At 38.9% G+C, this 18,226-nt stretch overlaps 1 protein-coding gene across 8 annotated transcripts; it reads right to left on the bottom strand.

The window, feature by feature from the left end:
- Positions 1 to 322: 322 nt before the first annotated feature.
- LOC135650581 (uncharacterized) lies at positions 323 to 17,559 on the bottom strand. 8 transcript variants are annotated; one of them, XM_065170063.1, is made up of 14 exons: positions 17,170 to 17,557; positions 16,370 to 16,422; positions 10,073 to 10,241; positions 9,918 to 9,981; positions 8,498 to 8,577; positions 8,172 to 8,328; positions 6,614 to 6,675; positions 6,408 to 6,470; positions 3,618 to 3,676; positions 3,270 to 3,351; positions 1,867 to 1,916; positions 1,538 to 1,786; positions 577 to 638; positions 323 to 482 (listed from the first exon to the last, which is right to left on the bottom strand). In XM_065170063.1, the coding sequence occupies exons 1-13, from the start codon at positions 17,314 to 17,316 to the stop codon at positions 620 to 622; spliced, it is 1,254 nt and encodes a 417-aa protein (XP_065026135.1). In that variant the 5' UTR covers positions 17,317 to 17,557; the 3' UTR covers positions 323 to 482; positions 577 to 619. The 8 variants fall into 8 exon arrangements, 7 of the variants coding, with proteins under 7 accessions (XP_065026135.1, XP_065026141.1, XP_065026154.1 ...); XR_010501578.1 differs by lacking the exons at positions 323 to 482; positions 577 to 638 and adding an exon at positions 2,777 to 2,898 and having other exon boundaries at positions 1,695 to 1,786; positions 17,170 to 17,559; XM_065170069.1 differs by lacking the exons at positions 323 to 482; positions 577 to 638 and having other exon boundaries at positions 1,591 to 1,786; positions 1,867 to 1,924.
- Between the last annotated feature and the right edge of the window lie 667 nt (positions 17,560 to 18,226).

Here is an 18,226-nt window from a genome sequence, read left to right as displayed (position 1 = left end):
TCCATTTGTTGCAGTTTTATTTAATATCCAAAGGCTTATATTTCAGCTGTCTAAAAGTGTGTTGGAAATAAATACCTAGTCATGATCATACGAGCAATTAATGTCCTATAAGAAATCAATGCTGGTGATAGTGGCAACAAGGAAGAAGACATACCAGGTACACAAAAGTTGCATCCAACTTTGGTTCCAATACTATCCTTTCAGGGGAAAACTGGAAAATTAATCAGCAATTTAGACACCTATTAAGTAAACCTCACCGATCAGTGAATATAGATAGCATTTTAAACGTGAAACCCAAGTTTGAGATCTAAGGCACAAAGAGGAAACAAAGCAGAGGATATATATACTCCGAGAGCCAATTTTTACAGTCCTTTCGTGTTAGATCTAATAAGATCTTTCAACATCACAAAAGCTAGAATATTTTTGTCAGTTTTGCTTGCCCAAGTCAGGCATCATCCACTCCCAATTGTAGCAACCATCAGCTATGAACATGAGAAGATCAACAGACATTCGTCAGCAAGATCAAGACAAAATATCACAGCAACAACATGAATGATAGATAAATCCAGACATTACTAGGTCCATGGCTGACACTCGAGTGATCCTGGAGCAATTACTTTTAGTACCTATCATGACGCCTGCAGCAAGAAGACAAATATTTTAACATGTTAAATTGAGATAGCTGTCTTTTTTTTTTTTTAATAAATGAAAACAATATATCTATTATGAGCAAGACAATGTTCACATAGGACAAAAGCAGCTTTGATTATGAAAAACAAGCCTTCGATATAATATAGAAAATATATCTGGATTCCTCTTTAGTTTTTTACTTGCAAATTAGTGTTGCACTAGCATAACAAAATAACCTCTAAATATTGCCAATCACCCGATGTTTGATCTCAACTCAATAGACATCAATCAGCTACAATTCCAGTGATAACATTGCAAAGAGAAGAACATAATTAATTCAAGATATTGAAAAACCAATTATTAACAAACAGGGCAAGAAAAGTGTGGTAGGCTGAAGATTACAGGGACCATAGTGTTGACTATCTAGAACCTTAACACAAGGATTGAAAAGAACTTACTACCTAGAGTCTAATAGCAGGCAATGCAATATGGATGAAAAATGAATCTGCCTTTACATAATATTTACCCTTGTAGAAAAAAGGGAAAAAAAATCATACTGTGTTCTTGAAGACCTGGTGATGACCTCCAAAGACTAATATCTGCCAAGCATACCAAATCTCTCACCACAACCAAGGGAAGGATCTAATTCCATATTCACACTCTCAACTACTATTGATATGAACAAGGTCAACATCACTTGATGCATTTTTTAGACTAAATCATGTTAAATTAACAATAATTTTAAACATATTCTACGTCAATGCCCTTCAACACCGACAATATCTTATGTTTAGCTACACAACTCATGACATACAACAAATTCTAAATGATAGCTCTTGAATTGCGATAGCTAGTGAAAATAGACAAACAGAACAGTACAAACTTTAAAACACGTATATAGCAGTACCTATGTCGGTCATAATCTCTGGCACGATCCCTGGAGCGAGAACGTGACCTCCGACTTCTCGAATCATAGCTGCGAGATCGATCAGAACCTCTATCTCGGTCTCTATGACCTCTATCATAATGCCGATCATGGTCCCTGTTTCGTCGATCATGTTCCCTGCCTCTATCTCGGTTATCACCTCGAACATCTCTATTTATATCTCGATCTCTGCTTCCTGCCCTGTCATGATCCCTACTCCGTTCTTTTGACCTAAATCATCAATTTAGAAATATAGTTGTAAATTGATGGCATTACCTAGTTTTTCAAAGCATGAGAAGCAATGAGAATACCTTCTATCATCTTCAGATCGATCAATCTTTCGTTTCTTGTCCCTCTCTTCCTGGAAAACTAAATTGTGAAGACATTGACGTTTTAAGAAAAAACAAGTGGACCATATCCAATTAATTTCAACAAAATCATGATGTTTCAATATGGTCAAAAGTAACAGAAGCAAAGAAATTCAAAATAAATAATCTTCAAAAAAATGCCCTCGAATTTGCTCCACATACATTGTAATAGTTTCAAACATGCATATCACTTCAGGCATCGATAAAACCATATATGTAAAAGGATTATTTTAACTAGTTCCCAGTGATACATCATTTGAAATTTTATCAGAGAAATGAAGATTCACCCAATTAAGAACACACTAATAGCCTACTTGAGAAAGTACTCATAGCAAGACACAAGGTGAATAAAGATTACAGAAGTCTTAAAATCAATTGTCAACCAGAAAAATAAAGCCAATGACAGATTTTGCTTGAAATCAAAATTGTCATTGAAATAATGCATTCAAAAAGAGACTTTCAAATTTCTACTAAGAAATGTATTTAAAAATCTAGATGCCAGCATTTAGGCAAACACACAACATTGAGAATAAGCATTTCTTTGTATCACATAATCATTTATTATTCACAACAAGGTGAAGGAAGTGTCAAAATTAAAACAGGTGCTCATTAAAAACTGTAAATTCTAAAAGTTCACCACCAATCAAAATAGGTGCTTCAGAAACACTTAAACCAGACAGACAGTGACAGTTAAGATGGCTCATAAGTTACCTAACAGGTGTTAAGAAGCTTCTGCTTTCAACATCAGACCCCAAATCACAAAATAAAAGCCAGGGTCATGAAAAAATAAGCAATTTCTTTAAAGTGGAACAAACAGAACATTTTGCTACCAATTTTAATATGCATCACATACAGCTCATCTGCTTACAGACTTTCATTTATTGCAGTTGTCCAGGTAAGGAATAGAACTGATTCTCTGAGTCCATATATGGCCACCTTTGGTACTTCAAAGGATCCCTCCCAGTTCACAGTGTGCTAGCCAAGTAAAAGAAGTGAAGACAGAAACTCAACATAACCACATGGTGATTTTTCAATCGAGGTAAGAAAACTCACTGATGCCAAATTTAAGTGTAACTCTTTATTGCAGAATGTGAAACATTATACCAGCACCTGAACAACATGTTCAGAATTTGAACTTCATGGACATTTAGCAAGAAGACAAACTGAATCGACATGGAAAATAAAGGCAAAAAATGTAACTGTACATCATGTTCAGGATTTAGTGTACATCTGCAACATCTACCTAAAGAAGGTGAATAGTTATTCTAAGAATCAGTAAGGAATAAAATCCAGTAAATAAAAAATTGTACAAAATTGTACACAAGGAGATAATTTGCAAAGGTTACCTGGAGTTCTGCTAGTTTCTCACGGATTTGCATATATCCCAGATGAAGTTTCCCTCCAAAATGATCAGCCAGGCGACGATCACTGAGCATACAATAACAACTGACTCATTAGCATATACAAAAATTTTAATATCTCTTAAGTTCCTAATATACAAGGACCAACGAAACATATATTCTTTTGACTACAAAAGAATATTTGTTTTGCATAATACAATGCAGACAGCCAGTATGTAACAAGGAGGTAGTGCACTAGTCATAAATACATCAAAATCTAGCTCAAAGTCCACAAGGGTTTCAAGTTTTTAGGAGCATGATTACAACTTTTATATGATCAAGTGAGAGGATTACTTGTCGTAGACACTCAAGAATGCTCCACAAATATCGCATACACGCAACTTCTGATCGGTCTGCAAAAGAAACTCGCATGGTGTTACAATTCTTATATTTTTGATTTGATAAAGACAAGGATTATAGGTTAAATGATCATCTAAATGCAAATAAATTTTCCAACAATAGTAACAGAGAAGAGGTGTTGAAGCTGAAAAGCAACTCTCTTAACTAAGAGAAATAAAAGCAACAACTAAGAATGGCAAAGCTAAAATACATCTGACATTTGACAATTAAATATTGAGCACAGATAATAAATGAAGCCCTTAAAATGAAGCAATAGAAAGTTTAAACCAAACAATTTGTAATTGTTAACTGATGTAGGACAACCTAAAGAGTGGTCAGATTGAAGGGTTTGAGGAGGACAGTTGGTAAGGAAGGGAAAAGAAAGGCCAAAAAAGAGAGGATATGAATAACATGTTGGTTCTCAGAAATTTTAATTTAAACAACAAAAAAAATATAGAAGATTCAAAGAAAACTGGTTCTTAGGAAAGGAGAGAAACACTGGACCGCCCTTTTGATTAGTATGACTTAATTGAATAGTTGATGTTGATCCATGTGTCTTCAATGCAGGGTAGTTCCACAAACGGTATGCATCCACGAGTTTGGGATTCAGAAGACTTGGCAATGGTGGATGTTAAATTGTAAGCTAGTGGGGAAGAGGAGAAAGGGAGAGAGAGAAAATCTTGAACTCATTCCAAATCCTTTGAACTCAAGTTGGAAGAAAGAACATATTGACACATCTTATGGAATAAGTCATTTATTAAAAAAACAAATGATCACATTACAAGCCCTTTGGCCCTTTTAAATGCCCCAAGTACGAGAAGATAAGAAAACTAAAAACAAAAAAATACAATCATATCAAGATTAAATTATTTTTTTCTTTGGGAAACCAGTGTCCAGACTCATCTTGGCAAATAATCTTGCCTTTATTTTTTTTTTGTGGCTAGGTAATTCTTTTCCTCGTTTTATTCATTTACTTTCTCTTTCTTCTTTCTTAATCAATTTAGAAAATCAAGACAAAATTGTATGAGGGTGTTGTCATATAGAAACCCAAGTTCTCCAAAAGACCCATCTTATGATACTAACATTATTCCAAAAAAAAAAAATAGATTAAAATTAGAATATGATCAAATCCGAACCTGAGTTCATAACTGATTTGGAAGGATTCAGTTTGACTCTTCTTTCCCTTCCTAGTATGGACGTGGAAAAGTATCTCACTTTCCATCATTAACCACCGACAAATCCATGATTTATTCAGTCTTTCCCTGGCTCTGATAGAATACAATCTCTCATCCCACCGACTCACAAAGCCAATCTTCTGTTACCTCATTGCTTTAATGGCCATGACCAAGCAATCTCCAAATATCTTATGCTCTTGCATTACTTAGTACAAAATCATACCAATACCGTACTCCTTACAGTGATATTTGGACTATTTGTCAAATTATACCATACAATTATCCACTGGAGTTTTTGTTTCATTTAATGCATGAATCCATTAACATGAGCATTAACTCCATCTATGCATACATATTGAGATTTCCCTCTACCGAAACCATACTTGAAAAAAGGACTACATCAGTAGTTAATGGAAACTAGATTGATTGCAAGGTTAGGTTACATGTGACTTGTCTTGAAGTTAAACTTATTGGGTCTAATTCAGGTCTCTTTATCTATTTTTCTAGTTATTGGAGCAATTATCATCATTTTAATTGAGAAAAGAAAAAGATAACAATTCAGATTCCATGAATCATAGGCAAGTTCTAGTCTAGGAAGGAGAAATATCAGTCAGGTCCAGATTTGGTACTCTTTTCATTGATTATTTGTATCATTTTTTCCTATATTAATGAGAACACACAACCCATCTCTAATGCATCAAAAAATTGATTGTTCTCTCTTGTTAGGGAATGAATGATTTGAAACTGGGAAAGAAAACAGTGATTTCTCTTGGCAGCATGTCCTCAACCTCTCTTGGGTGTGCATCTCCTTCCCTCCCTCCCCCCTCTCTCCTCTTCGTATCTTTCTCTACCTTTCTGCAGGAATAATAAAACAAATTGTAATCTTCTTTTCCCCCCAGAACTGTTGGGAGTATTACAGCTTCTCATTATATTAAATCTCCTTTTCTCCTCTCCTTGTAGGATACCATATAACATCAAAGTGATATTAATTGCTTATTCAAAATTTTGTAACCACAAATGGCACATTTGTTATCCCACCTACAAAAAGTCCCAAGCATGGCCTGCCTTTTTGACATCCTGAAAACCAACTTCAAAATATAATAACTTTTTACTTCTCAATTCTAAAGGCTTGACTAAGACCAAGCCTACATAGCAAAGTTGTAGCTGCACAACTTAAGATAATTGACATTACATTGATAATAATCAGACAAAAAATTTTGTTTAATCTATCCGCGAAGCTCTTCATCTTAGATGCTGAGCAGGATGACAATATGCATACTGATACTTGGTTTGCAGAGATCTCAATAAGCCAGGTGCAATCAGGATAATTGGAATATAAAGTTTATTGAAGACAAACACAAAAGGAACAAGTATCTATAACCAAGGTCTTTAAATTCCTTCAATCATATGATAGAGCCTGTTTGTAGCTCAACATAAAAAAGTATAACTACACTGAGGCATATATCTACATGTCTAAATACAGAAAACATATATATTAAAAATATTAAATATCAGTTCATGTTTCAAAAAGGAGATAATAGAACAGCTTTCTCAGTTCAGTTGAACTCACTATTCGAACATCAACAGCACTATACTTTGAAGGTTCTATAACAGGCTCTTGCCGTCCACCCAGCTGAAGAAAAAGGTACTCATAGTTGTAATGAAGCAAGTTTAACATAACATAAGACATAGTTTTCACAGGTAGACAAATTAAACAAGATTATCACAGGTTGACACATGTAAGGGTCATAATTTAAGTGACGAAGGAGGAAAAACCTTTTTCAGAGCCTCTGCCTCTTCTAGAGCTTTCTGGGCCTCATCTATCATTCCCCTCTCACCTGTTATTTCAAGGGGGTAAAACAAACATTAATTGAAAAGGGAAGAAAATGTAATTTTTCTACCTGTGATTTTACTTCTCCACAAAAAGTGTCACTTAAATTATACAATTTGCTCCACTGAACATTTGGCGATTGTTGCTACACAACTAACTGAAATTAGCTCATGACAAAAAAAAGCCCATGGTTTTTTAATCTTATGCTACATAAACAGAGGGGAAACCAAGCATTTACTGGTAATATTAATACTTCATTGATATGCTGGCACCTATAGAACACTAACATGGTCCAGGCTCCAGACACAGTTCGTTGAATGGTTTAAACAGAGCACATACCACCCAGTTAGAGACCCATATTGGTCTATTTATGTTGCCCTGTCAGTCCACATTACCACATGCCAACAAAAAATTTATGTAATATCCAGTGGGCCCACATGGATGTTACCTGCATACAAGATTTGCAATACTGCCGAGTACAGCATGGTATGGACGGTGTTTATGGCTCCGATCGCCTATCAGCATGTGAACCAAGGTAAACCTGGCATGCCCATCTGGTACAGGGACTGTACCATCTGGTACAAGGTCTATACCACCTGGTATGCCCAGAACAGGGTCTGTGCCATCTGGTATAGGTCAGTATATGTCCAATACCAGGCAGTTTCTTCTCTTTTATTTTTCATTTTATTCATGGTTTTTTCTGAAACTTGATAAACATCGAATTTTGATGCTTGTACACTGGTACAATACCCGTCTGAACCCTGACCGATTACACAAATTTGTGAACCTTGCATGTATACCACATCAGTGGAATGTCATGACAATCTTGGACAAGTATCTATGATATTTTGACCTGAGTTGAGAAACAAAACTATAATTTAAAGTAAAACACCAATCAATTTTCACTTTTATAGCTACGGTTGACGTTTTGAATAAGACCACCCAAAAGGAAGTAAGCATTAATCCCTGAAATAAATTTACTGCTATTAGATATTAATATGTAACAGTGAACTTTCTGCCTCAAATAGCCTGTGAAAACTTAGGTTCTGTAGCCATTACTGAAATTTTCCCAGTATCTCTGACAGCTAAAGCTATGAAATGGCAAGTGTGAAGCCATAGTTATCCAATTGAATATGTCAAACCAATCAAAAACTTCACTATGCCAAGAACAAATGCCTGCATTCTAGAGGAATGGTTTTCCTATAGTAAGATAGGATGAGCTTGGAATGTCAGGGCATCATAGTCTTCCAACAGATTGTTCCCACCAACCAAGTGGTAGTGGAAGGCTGTAAATATACTCAAAAGCCTCTGATTTCAAAAACAGATAGCAAAGCTTGAAACATGGACAACTTGCAGTAGCACATTGACATTCCCCTCTAAACTTCTTTCTGGGTCACATTGAGAACTATCCATTCATACTGAGAAATGCAATATGAGCCATCCAAACTTAAAGTACATGTTGAAAAATAGCAATTCAGCATCAGTAACTAAAGAGTGATTTACCAAGATCTTCTGCCTTCTTAAGTTTTTCATTGATCATTTCTTGTGTACGAGGATCTGGAGGATTGAGAACAGACAGAGTTGCTAATTGAGGAGGATTTTGATTTGGCTGCGGCAAAGAAGCCCTATCTTTGTTAAAAGCATCAAGTAGAAGAATTGCCTGCACTGAAAACAAGAAGTTATCACTCCATTGCACCAAAATTAATAAGCTTAAAAAAGAAGTAATCAGAAACATCATAACCTAGTACCGCATAACACAAAGTTACTACAGATTGACTTTGCAGAATAATGCCACATAAATCTATTATGGAATGACTCTGGAATCATACCTGTTTGTCAGCTCTCTGGGCTTTGAGCTCCTCCACCACTTCTAGAACCCGTATTTTACTATCAGTTTTTCCTTCAAAATCTGGAAACAAAACCCTATTATTTAACTTAAGCAACATGTAACAACAATTATTAATCTATATGTTATATTAGTAAGCAATATGGTGTTAAGCATAAGCTACATTAGGAATAACAAGAGAATGAAAAGCATCAGAAAAAGTGTCATTCTTTGACAATTTATCAAAAACTTGAGAGCACAGGCATACAAGAAAAAGAAAAAGATAAGCATCGCAATGTTATTTGCAATGAAACAATTATAAAATGACTTTGTAGAGCAGAGGAAAACAATTTTTATGAATTTCATGTCAAAGATGACAGGTTAGCCTGGATTCAATATGAGCCAACCTGCTGCAAGCTGGGCCTATTCAAGATATCACAAAACTTGGGTTGCAAAATCCTGATACGAGCTGAATTAAGTTGGGATTCATCTAAGGGATAGGGCAACCTGACACAAACCGAAGTTGAGGAACCCAACGAAGCTCACATAGTATTAGCATATATATGCAAAACTTAAAACTTCAACCAGTGTATCAACCCAACTTTGTTACAAATTTTATCTGAAGCTAATTTCTAAATGCCTACCCCCCACCAAACAACCCACTAAAAAAACAAAACACCAGTCTCCCTCCATCTCTTTTCTCTCTCGCAATCAGTTTGCCCAATTCGGGTGGGGCAAAAATGGGTAATGAGTCATGGTAGGAAGATGATTATACAAATGTATCATTGGCATTTTTAAATCCATTCCTATTTTTATCATTTTTTATTTCTAATATTATTTCAGAAGATCCATACAGTGGCATAATAGATATTAGACAAACAAACAAGGGCCTCTGGATCTGTAAAAAGAGATCAACATGTTACAACAGAATGGTTTACAACAAGACGGCATGTTTGTGCCAACATGTCCATGACAGACCTGCTCAACTACCAACTAGGCACCCTAGTTGCCTCCACCACATAAGATCAGCAAAAACCAGTAAATACCATGGTCCAGACTGGTTCAACTGGTGTTTGAAACCATGGTCTAAAGTTTAGCCTCTAAACTACTCAAGTTTTGATTATAAAATTGTTTGTTACATTTCATGCCTGAAAGCTGACAAGATATTACGAAGTTAATAACTACATCTCTAAATGGTGGAATAAATTGTTTTACAAATAAAATAAAAGCATCATAGACAAGATTTAAACAAGTTACTATGGCTTCTTTGGCTATAACTAATAAGCAGGAAATGTACTCTACAAAGGCAACCATTAATCCAATAACTGAAGTAACTAAAATTACAGCATAAGTTCTCCTACAAAAAGATAGATTCAAACACAAATTACAGAAATTATTTTCTATGGACAGTAAAAAAAAATTACCAAAAGCATCAGCTTCTTTCAATTTCTCCTTTATATGCCTTGACAATTCCATGACTTCAGGTGTCTTCAATTTAACAGGATAAAAATCATTAGAGAAACTTATGCCAGATGCTAGAGAAATTATCATTATGCATATAAAAGAAATAAATAAATACCTGAGTAACATTGGATACAGATATTGCTATAGCAGCCTTAGCATCCTCCTCCTCAAGACGCTTGAGAGCTCTTTGAATTTTCCTTTCGCATTCAACAATGAGTCTTTCAATCATATCTTCAAGTTCTCGATCAAAATTATGATCGCCTTTTGCTTTTGCTTCTTCATATCTATGGGGAATTTAGGAAGACAATACAAGTGTAGAGCTTCTGTAGCAAACAACAAAAGGAATCTAATAATCAAAGTTTCTAATTAATGGTGGTTCTGACCTTCCAGGAACACAAAAATTTCCATATATTTAGAAAAGTATGCATGTATGCTAGTATGTGTATGCATACAATAGTGTAGAATTTTTATATTTAGGACGAAAGACTCATATATGCAATATGCATGTATGCATAAGAACAGGATACAAAAATGAAAAACCTATTGACATATGTATGTACATACATACATATACATATATATATACATACATACATATACATATATATATATATATATATATACATACATATCAAGGTATACAGTTTCAAATAATACCGTCCTGTCACATACAAACTTCTAAACAAGATGTTTGATGTAATGCTTATGTATGTCCGTATCTTTTGGCATGTTCATGCCTTGTACAGCATGTAGAGGGGCGGCCGAAGACTTAATAGTCCCATTTTAGTTGAGTTGGTGGCCTCTTTAGGCTTGTAAATAAAGGTTGGGTCATGTGGACACGTGCGAGAGATTTTCGGTCTGTAATGGACCATTTTACCCTTTATTGTGCAACTGTTCAGAGCTTGTAAAGTCTGTTTGTAATTTGCATTGTCTATGAAGTGTTTTTCGGAGATGTTTGCTTGTGGATCCCGATTGAGGCGTTTTCTCTAACTCGTTCTCTCTTTCGTGGGTCCTAAGGGATATGGGAGACTTCGGGGAGGCTGACCTTTGCGGACGGACACACAAGGGTGCCGCACGACTTAGGCAAAACCAGCTATGTCCGTGACAAATGGTATCAGAGCGGGACAAGCACTCATAGAAACACTTAGCATGCAAACGTGGGGGACCTAGCGGGCCTGCGTTGAGGGCAGTCAGCACACGCGCGACCGTTTGGGGGAAAACGGGCATGGAGATGTAGGGAAAAGGAGTCGCTCGGAGGAGCGGGCATCTGACATTGGCATTCAGAGGAATGGCCAACCCTTCGCGCAAGAGGCACCACGAGAACAGACAAGCTTGGAAGAATGCGGAGCGCACAAAGGTTGGGATGGCTGAGTTTGAGCTACGGCTCAACGTTGACAACTATACTTGATGGTGCTCAATACAAGCGAGGCGCTTGGTAAAGGATGAGACCATGCAAAGTGGAATGAGTTGCTCAACGACCAAAAGAGTTATGCAAAGCTCACAGAGGTGAGGGGAATTGCTAACACGAAGAATTTGGTACTCATGCATGGGCATGTATGCGGACGATGGAATGTTCGTGGCCATCCCAAGGCGACTGAAACTCGGCGCCATTGAGCATTGAAACTTTCTCTTCGGCATGTGAAGGATACGTCCGTAGGAGGCTGAAGTGTGCAACGAGTTCAGCATGTTGCTAGGCCTTGAGGGGTGCAGCGGGGGTTGTATTGACGGGGAGTCGCAATCTAGCAAGTGCGTTTGCAGGAGGTAGAACAATGCACAGTTTGTTCAGTAGATTGGAGTAGTCCAAGGGGATGGTGGTCTCCGAAACGAAGAGAGATGTTGCTCCAACAGGATAGTTATCCAGGAGGGATAAGTCCCGGCTCTCCAGAGGGAGAATCATGTGGGACAGACCTCACAAGTTGAGGAGGAGTACCTCAATAAACAACAACTCCACGAAGCTCAATGGACTGAGCAAGCAGCAAGGAGTCGTCGTATGATCTCGCTTGAGAGAATGCATTGGTGGATGCATTGCAAGATCAAGTGGGGGAGCGACCCAAAGCAACTTAAATGAAGGCACACTTGGAGTCGATGTGGAGATCGGACTCAAGGGAGGGCTGACCCGTGAAATGGTGGGCGCGACGGCCACCATCGACTCAATGCAAAAACGAGGAGCGGAGCAACTTGGGTGTAACTTGGCGAAGTACCCAAGCCGCATGAAGGGAGCCAGCATAAAAGTTGGAACATGGAGCGGAGGCACAGTGCTTTCCTTAGACAGAGGTCAAGGACATGAACTCTTGCAGAGGCAAGAGTAGAATCATGTTGTTCCATGGGTCCTTCATTCTGACGGAGCGGACTCATCTTGCATGGTGCCAAAGACGAAGGGAGCTTCTGGGCACATGCACCTTATCTCGGAGGAGCATTTGATGGAGGAACTAAGGCGACTCAATTTGCGGAGGCGAAGTTGAGTTCAGAAGGCCTTAGCACGGGGCAAGAGGACGCAGAGGTGGGTACTCTTGAAGAATATGCCATAGTGTTGCCATTCAAGTTGCCATGAAGGAAGTGGTGCGCAGCGGAGATTGTGCTGGTAGGGGCAGAGGCCCAAGATCCAGACAATGGTGGCAAACTATAGTGAAGTCGGTGGACTTCGGAAGCTACTAGGCGACGGACTGTCCTAGAGCGGTGCTTCATCTAGGTGTGACCCAAGAGTGGGTGGATGAAGGTCGATTGCCAAAGGAGCGAACAAAATCGAAGGTGGAAGAGACCTTGCGATGTATTAGCAGAGGCCACACATGGAGGGTTCACAATTCGAGTTTATTCCACAAGGATCAGAATGCAATGGAGATGTCACCAGGAGGCGACATGGTGCAGCGGATCGTGGTGGAACAATTCGTGGCAATACGATACACACGATCTAGACCCGTAAGGGACTAGATCACATGGAGGTATGATCGGGAGCTACTAGAAGCTCCACTTCGGTGAACAACACGACGGCAAGAAGGGCTATGGATTCAAGGAGTGAAGGTCATGGTATCGCAGAGGCGGGTCTTCCGTGCGTGCATCGAATTTTGCATCGGATGAAAATCTTGGTCATCAGCATATGGGGGTTGTATTCCACCAAGGGAAAAGTTTGAATGCAAGTACCAGTGAGTTCCATGGGAGGGACTTGATCATGCAGAGGTATGATCGAAGCAGCTGGAGAGTTGGACTGCTCCAGAGCTCATATTCGCTTAAGGGAGCCCGACAAGTCAGAGGACAAGGTCGAGTAAGCAAACGTTGCTACCAAGGAACCTAAGGAGAACAGAATCGGTGCAAATCCTACAACGTGATGGCAGAGGCCATGCATTGGAGTTGCAGTCTGTCTTTCCATCGACCAAACGGACTGCTTGGAGAATACAGAGGTGTTGAAGCAAGGGGTCGAAAGGGGCGAGGAAGCGACGACGAGTCCAGAGGGACTTAGCTACCCAAAATCAAGCATCAGTCAGAATGTAAGTGAACTCAGAGGAGTGCCACAGAGACATATCTACTGATCGTGAAGAAAAGGGATACAGATGCGAGGCGACGGATAGTAGGGCCATGGGCATGGCAGCGCCATGGTACTGCAGAGGCGGGACTTCCGTGAAAGTCATTGATCCCTTACTCTCATGGAGGGAGAGCGCTTGGTCGTGAAAGGGGCCGAGGAGGTGGAGCATGCAGAGGCAATCTCCAAGTACCGAGACAAGGCTGAAGGGCAGAGGCCGAGGAACTTCGTAAGACCGGTGTCAATGAGCTTCTCATCAAGATAGCCAAAAGTGAAGGACTTCGGGTCATGCAAAAGTGCATAACCAAGGAACGAAGCAGGTAGTACGCGGTGCTGTACCTTTGTTACTCAGTGGAGTATGCGGCAGGGTTGATGGAGAAGATGGTACAATCCCAGAGGCGACCAAACCTATGAGAGAATTACTCCAAGTTGGGGTGAAAACTTCCTGCATTCCAGAAGTTCGATGGCATTGAGAAGGTGAATCACAGTAACTAACTCAACGCAAGGAGTGCAAACACTTCAAGTGCTTTAGAAGTGTGAGCAAAGAGCAGGCGAAGGCCAGTAACCAGCTCGATGCATGGAGTACAACCTCGAGGAGGCGGGCGAAGTCAAGTAACCTTTGCCTTCTCAACCCTTAAGAGAATGGGCGAAACCGAGTACCCCAATTCTCTTATCTATCCAGCAAGGAGCTCTGTATATGTTCAAAGACCCTTCAAAGATAATGGAAGACAATAATTGTCAAATCCTCACCAACGATGATCAGTGCTACTGAGAGTAGATTGTCCGCTTCATTTCCCAACGAAATGCCAATCGAAAGCGGAAATGATGCGAACCTACTTGGATGTGACAACTAAGTGAAAGAAGAGTCAATGAGCAAATTTTGTGGAGGAAGGACCCAAAACTTCAGAAGTTTGCGAGACGATGCTCGTTAAAGCTCCAACAAGCATCCACCCAGTTCAAGTAGCATGAGGAATTTGAGAGACTGGCGCAGTAAGGATGGTCTTTTCCTTCATTTGGAGGATCCGCAGGAATCAACAAGGATCAACACAACTCAGCCAACCCCACACCAGAGTTAGAGTCATTGGTGAGTTGAAGCAGCATGGCGGATCAAAGGTTCGACTACTCAAAAACAGCAGCGGAGAGCAGCTAGGAGCCAAGAGGCGCATTGTAGCTGGAGCAGAAGATTGAAAACTCAGCAAAGGCGAGGAGTTGCAGTGTCGACAAAGGCTTCAACGAGGACGTCGAAGGAATAAGTGGGGGAGAATGTCACGGACAAACTTCTAAACAAGATGTTTGATGTAATGCTTATGTATGTCCGTGTCTTTTGGCATGTTCATGCCTTGTACAGCATGTAGAGGGGCGGCCGAAGGCTTAATAGTCCCATTTTAGTTGAGTTGGTGGCCTCTTTAGGCTTGTAAATAAAGGTTGGGTCATGTGGACACGTGCGAGAGATTTTCGGTCTGTAATGGACCATTTTACCCTTTGTTGTGCAACTGTTCAGAGCTTGTAAAGTCTGTTTGTAATTTGCATTGTCTATGAAGTGTTTTTCGAAGATGTTTGCTTGTGGATCCCGATTGAGGCGTTTTTTCTAACTCGTTCTCTCTTTCGTGGGTCCTAAGGGATATGGGAGACTTCGGGGAGGCTGACCTTTGCGGACGAACACGCAAGGGTGCCGCACGACTTAGGCAAAACCAGCTAAGTCCGTGACAGTCTGTACCGGGCGGTACATATCGGTTCGTCAGTTGACCGGTACACAGACCGCCCATTACCGGACAGTAAATATATATATTCTTTTTTTAAAGCGACGTCACCACGTGTGGGAGAAGGAATATATATATATATATAAAGGTGACGTCGCGTCGCCTCAGCGTTGTCCACCAAAAGAGCCATCAGGAACTCATAATTCAAGAACTGCTTCTCAAAATACATCTTCATAATGTGATTCTCCAGAGAACAGATACATAAGAAACCTATTCATAACCCCATCTCTTTTTTCCTTTTTCCATCCAAAGCTAAGAATGCTAGATGTTGTCCACCAATATGGTTTTGCATAAAAATGAAAGTTACCAAGAAACCCCTTCAGCCACAAGGATTACCTGCCTGACAGATGACTGCATCCTGCCAACTGAAGGTGTTCAATAAAGAAAATAAGGATACTTGAGAATTTTTTTTATCAAAATTATGTTTCATAGAAGCAAATATACATGTTCAAGTCGTGAATCCTACGAATCCTATAGAAGATTACATATATAGATAAAGCAGCAATAAAACAAGAACTGAGAAAGACAAACAGGGGATATGACTGTTTAAAGTTGTGTTGACTGTCCAGAAAAGGTGTATGAATGATGGAGAGAGATTAATCTGATAGTGGATGATTGAAGGATGAAGCATGACGAAGAAACAGTCACTGATCAGCTATATAAGGAGTTAAGAACCTTGCCTGGTGACACTAGCATAATATTTAACACACATACAAGGAGGTTAGTAAGGTAAATTAGAAAAAGCAAATGCAAAGAATCCACATTAGACCTATAATCTCTAACATAACACCTACAATATATGACAATAGTATTAACTATCAAGAATCATATCCGAGGCAGGACAATTGGTTACCAATGCTTGATAAACAATCACCGGCAAGCAACACTAAAAGCACACAAAGTGAATGTTGCATAAGCATATTAAAGCAGGTTATTTATCTTGTATGGAAGTTCACAAACTTTTGTTCAACAAAAAATGTGTTACTAAATGGTTTTTTGAGATCATATAGCCAATCTGAAATTAACAGTTATGGACACTCTGGTTCTTTGTTTGGTAGAATTCCTCGTTCTACATGAATCAGTGCTGACGAATCTAAAGTAAAAGAAAATATAGAAATTTAATAAGAAAAAAGGATACTCCTTCCTGAGCTGCAAAGAGTGAATCTTTGGGCAGGGACCCATATCCATTTTCTGATGCAAATTGGTACAGCTTTATTAGTGAAAGAACGTATATAAGTAGTTTTAAATTTCAAAGCCTTAAGTGCAGGCATAAAAATCAGCACTCAGCAGCACACCTTGGAAGGTAAACCAAGTTAAAAAAGATCGAGATAATACCAACTGCCGCTGTGAACAAGCCATGACATCGCAATCATGAAAATGGAATATCAGAAGACAGAAAACAAATCACAATATGATAGACATCATGAAAGTCAAATAGGGCTACGATTCTCTCATCTTAAGTCATCATATCAACAATACACACCGAGCTAGAAAGAACTACAAGCCCCACATAGTTCCTCTCCCAGAAAGGCATAGAGACGGAGAAACTTTACATTTGCCAAGTTAGCAACATCAATATTGTACACGACAGGAAATGTGAAAAAAACACCAGCTAAAATAAACCAAAAACCAAGCTCAAAGTACAAGTTGTATTCTTCAGATCTTTGGAAGCACCTGACGACAAGATAGGATCACAAAAGAGGGGCAAAAGCTTGAAACTTAACTAGTAACGAACATTCATAAAACACAAAATCAAATGGAAACAAAGGATTTTTGACACCAAAATGGAAGGAAGAAAAATCATGCAAGAACAGTCAGTAAACAGAGCTTGCGACTTCATTTCGCTGTTAACATCACACCAACAGCTCCAGATTCAGAATCCATATTTGAATGTACAAGCATCCAAGAGTAGGGTTTCAGGAAGGTGAGGTGAGGCACCGTGAGCTGGAAGAGGTCATGGGGGCAGAGGCCGGCCAAGAAGAGGCGGCAGACGTCGCGGTCGTAGTACTTGCGGCTCACCTCCGTCACGTCCCCGTTGCGGTTAGCGCCCATGAGCACGTCGAGTTGCTTCCTGATGGCGTCCATCCTATTTATCTCTCTCTATCTACCTATCGAGGGCTAGGGCTTCGATGAGGGTTCTGGATTTGCCTCTCTCCTCTGCTCTCTCAAATTCGCGACGGAACTTCCTACAAGGATCGCCGACGAGAGTGAGAAGCCAAGAGATGAGGAAGGGAGTTGTTGCTTCGAGAGGGCTCTTCTTCGGCGGAGGAAATGCCCTCTTAAAAGGCAGCCCTTTTCCGTCCCCTTGGTTGAGCCGTGGCGTGGTTTTCAGAAGGGGTTGTTTCTGGGGAACTCACAATTGACAAGGAGGAAATTGCAAATATTGGAAATAGCATATAAATTTGATTTATAATTTTTTTTATTACTGAAAAAAAAATAAAATACTGTAACTCCATTTAAAAATCCTATAACTGGAAAACATCTATTTTTTTTTGTCAACATTTCTCCATCATATATGATTATAAATATTATAATTTTTTTTTAAATATTTAGACCTAAGATAAGGTTAAAAAAAAATAGAATTGTATCATGTTTTATTTGAAAGATATCAAGATCTTCCTAATTAACATCCAAAATTATTAATTTAAGGCATTATAATATTATTATTTAGTTTATAAAATTTAAAATTCGAAGATCTTATAAAATTGTTAATTATTATAAAATTTAAAGTGTGGAGGTTTAGAAGCACTCGGGTGGGTGATTGACAAAAGACAAAATAACAGTATCTGATGGTGAAATTTTGGTTGACAGATTCATTTGAAGCTTGGCTCATTAATACCATGCAACTCTCAGATCGTCATTCATTTCTGCTACATATTAACAAATGTCCACATGGCCTTATAATTAATGTTTTTTATCCTCCATATAGAACAAGCATGTGCACATGCTAGTAAGTTGTTTTCATTGTACAAACTCCTCATAATATCCTAAAAAC

This window comes from Musa acuminata, chromosome BXJ1-4 (assembly GCF_036884655.1).
Source record: "Musa acuminata AAA Group cultivar baxijiao chromosome BXJ1-4, Cavendish_Baxijiao_AAA, whole genome shotgun sequence".
Lineage (NCBI taxonomy): Eukaryota > Viridiplantae > Streptophyta > Magnoliopsida > Zingiberales > Musaceae > Musa > Musa acuminata.
The sequence above is the reverse complement of the archived record's forward strand: the minus strand, read 5'-3'. Positions and strand labels throughout refer to the sequence as shown.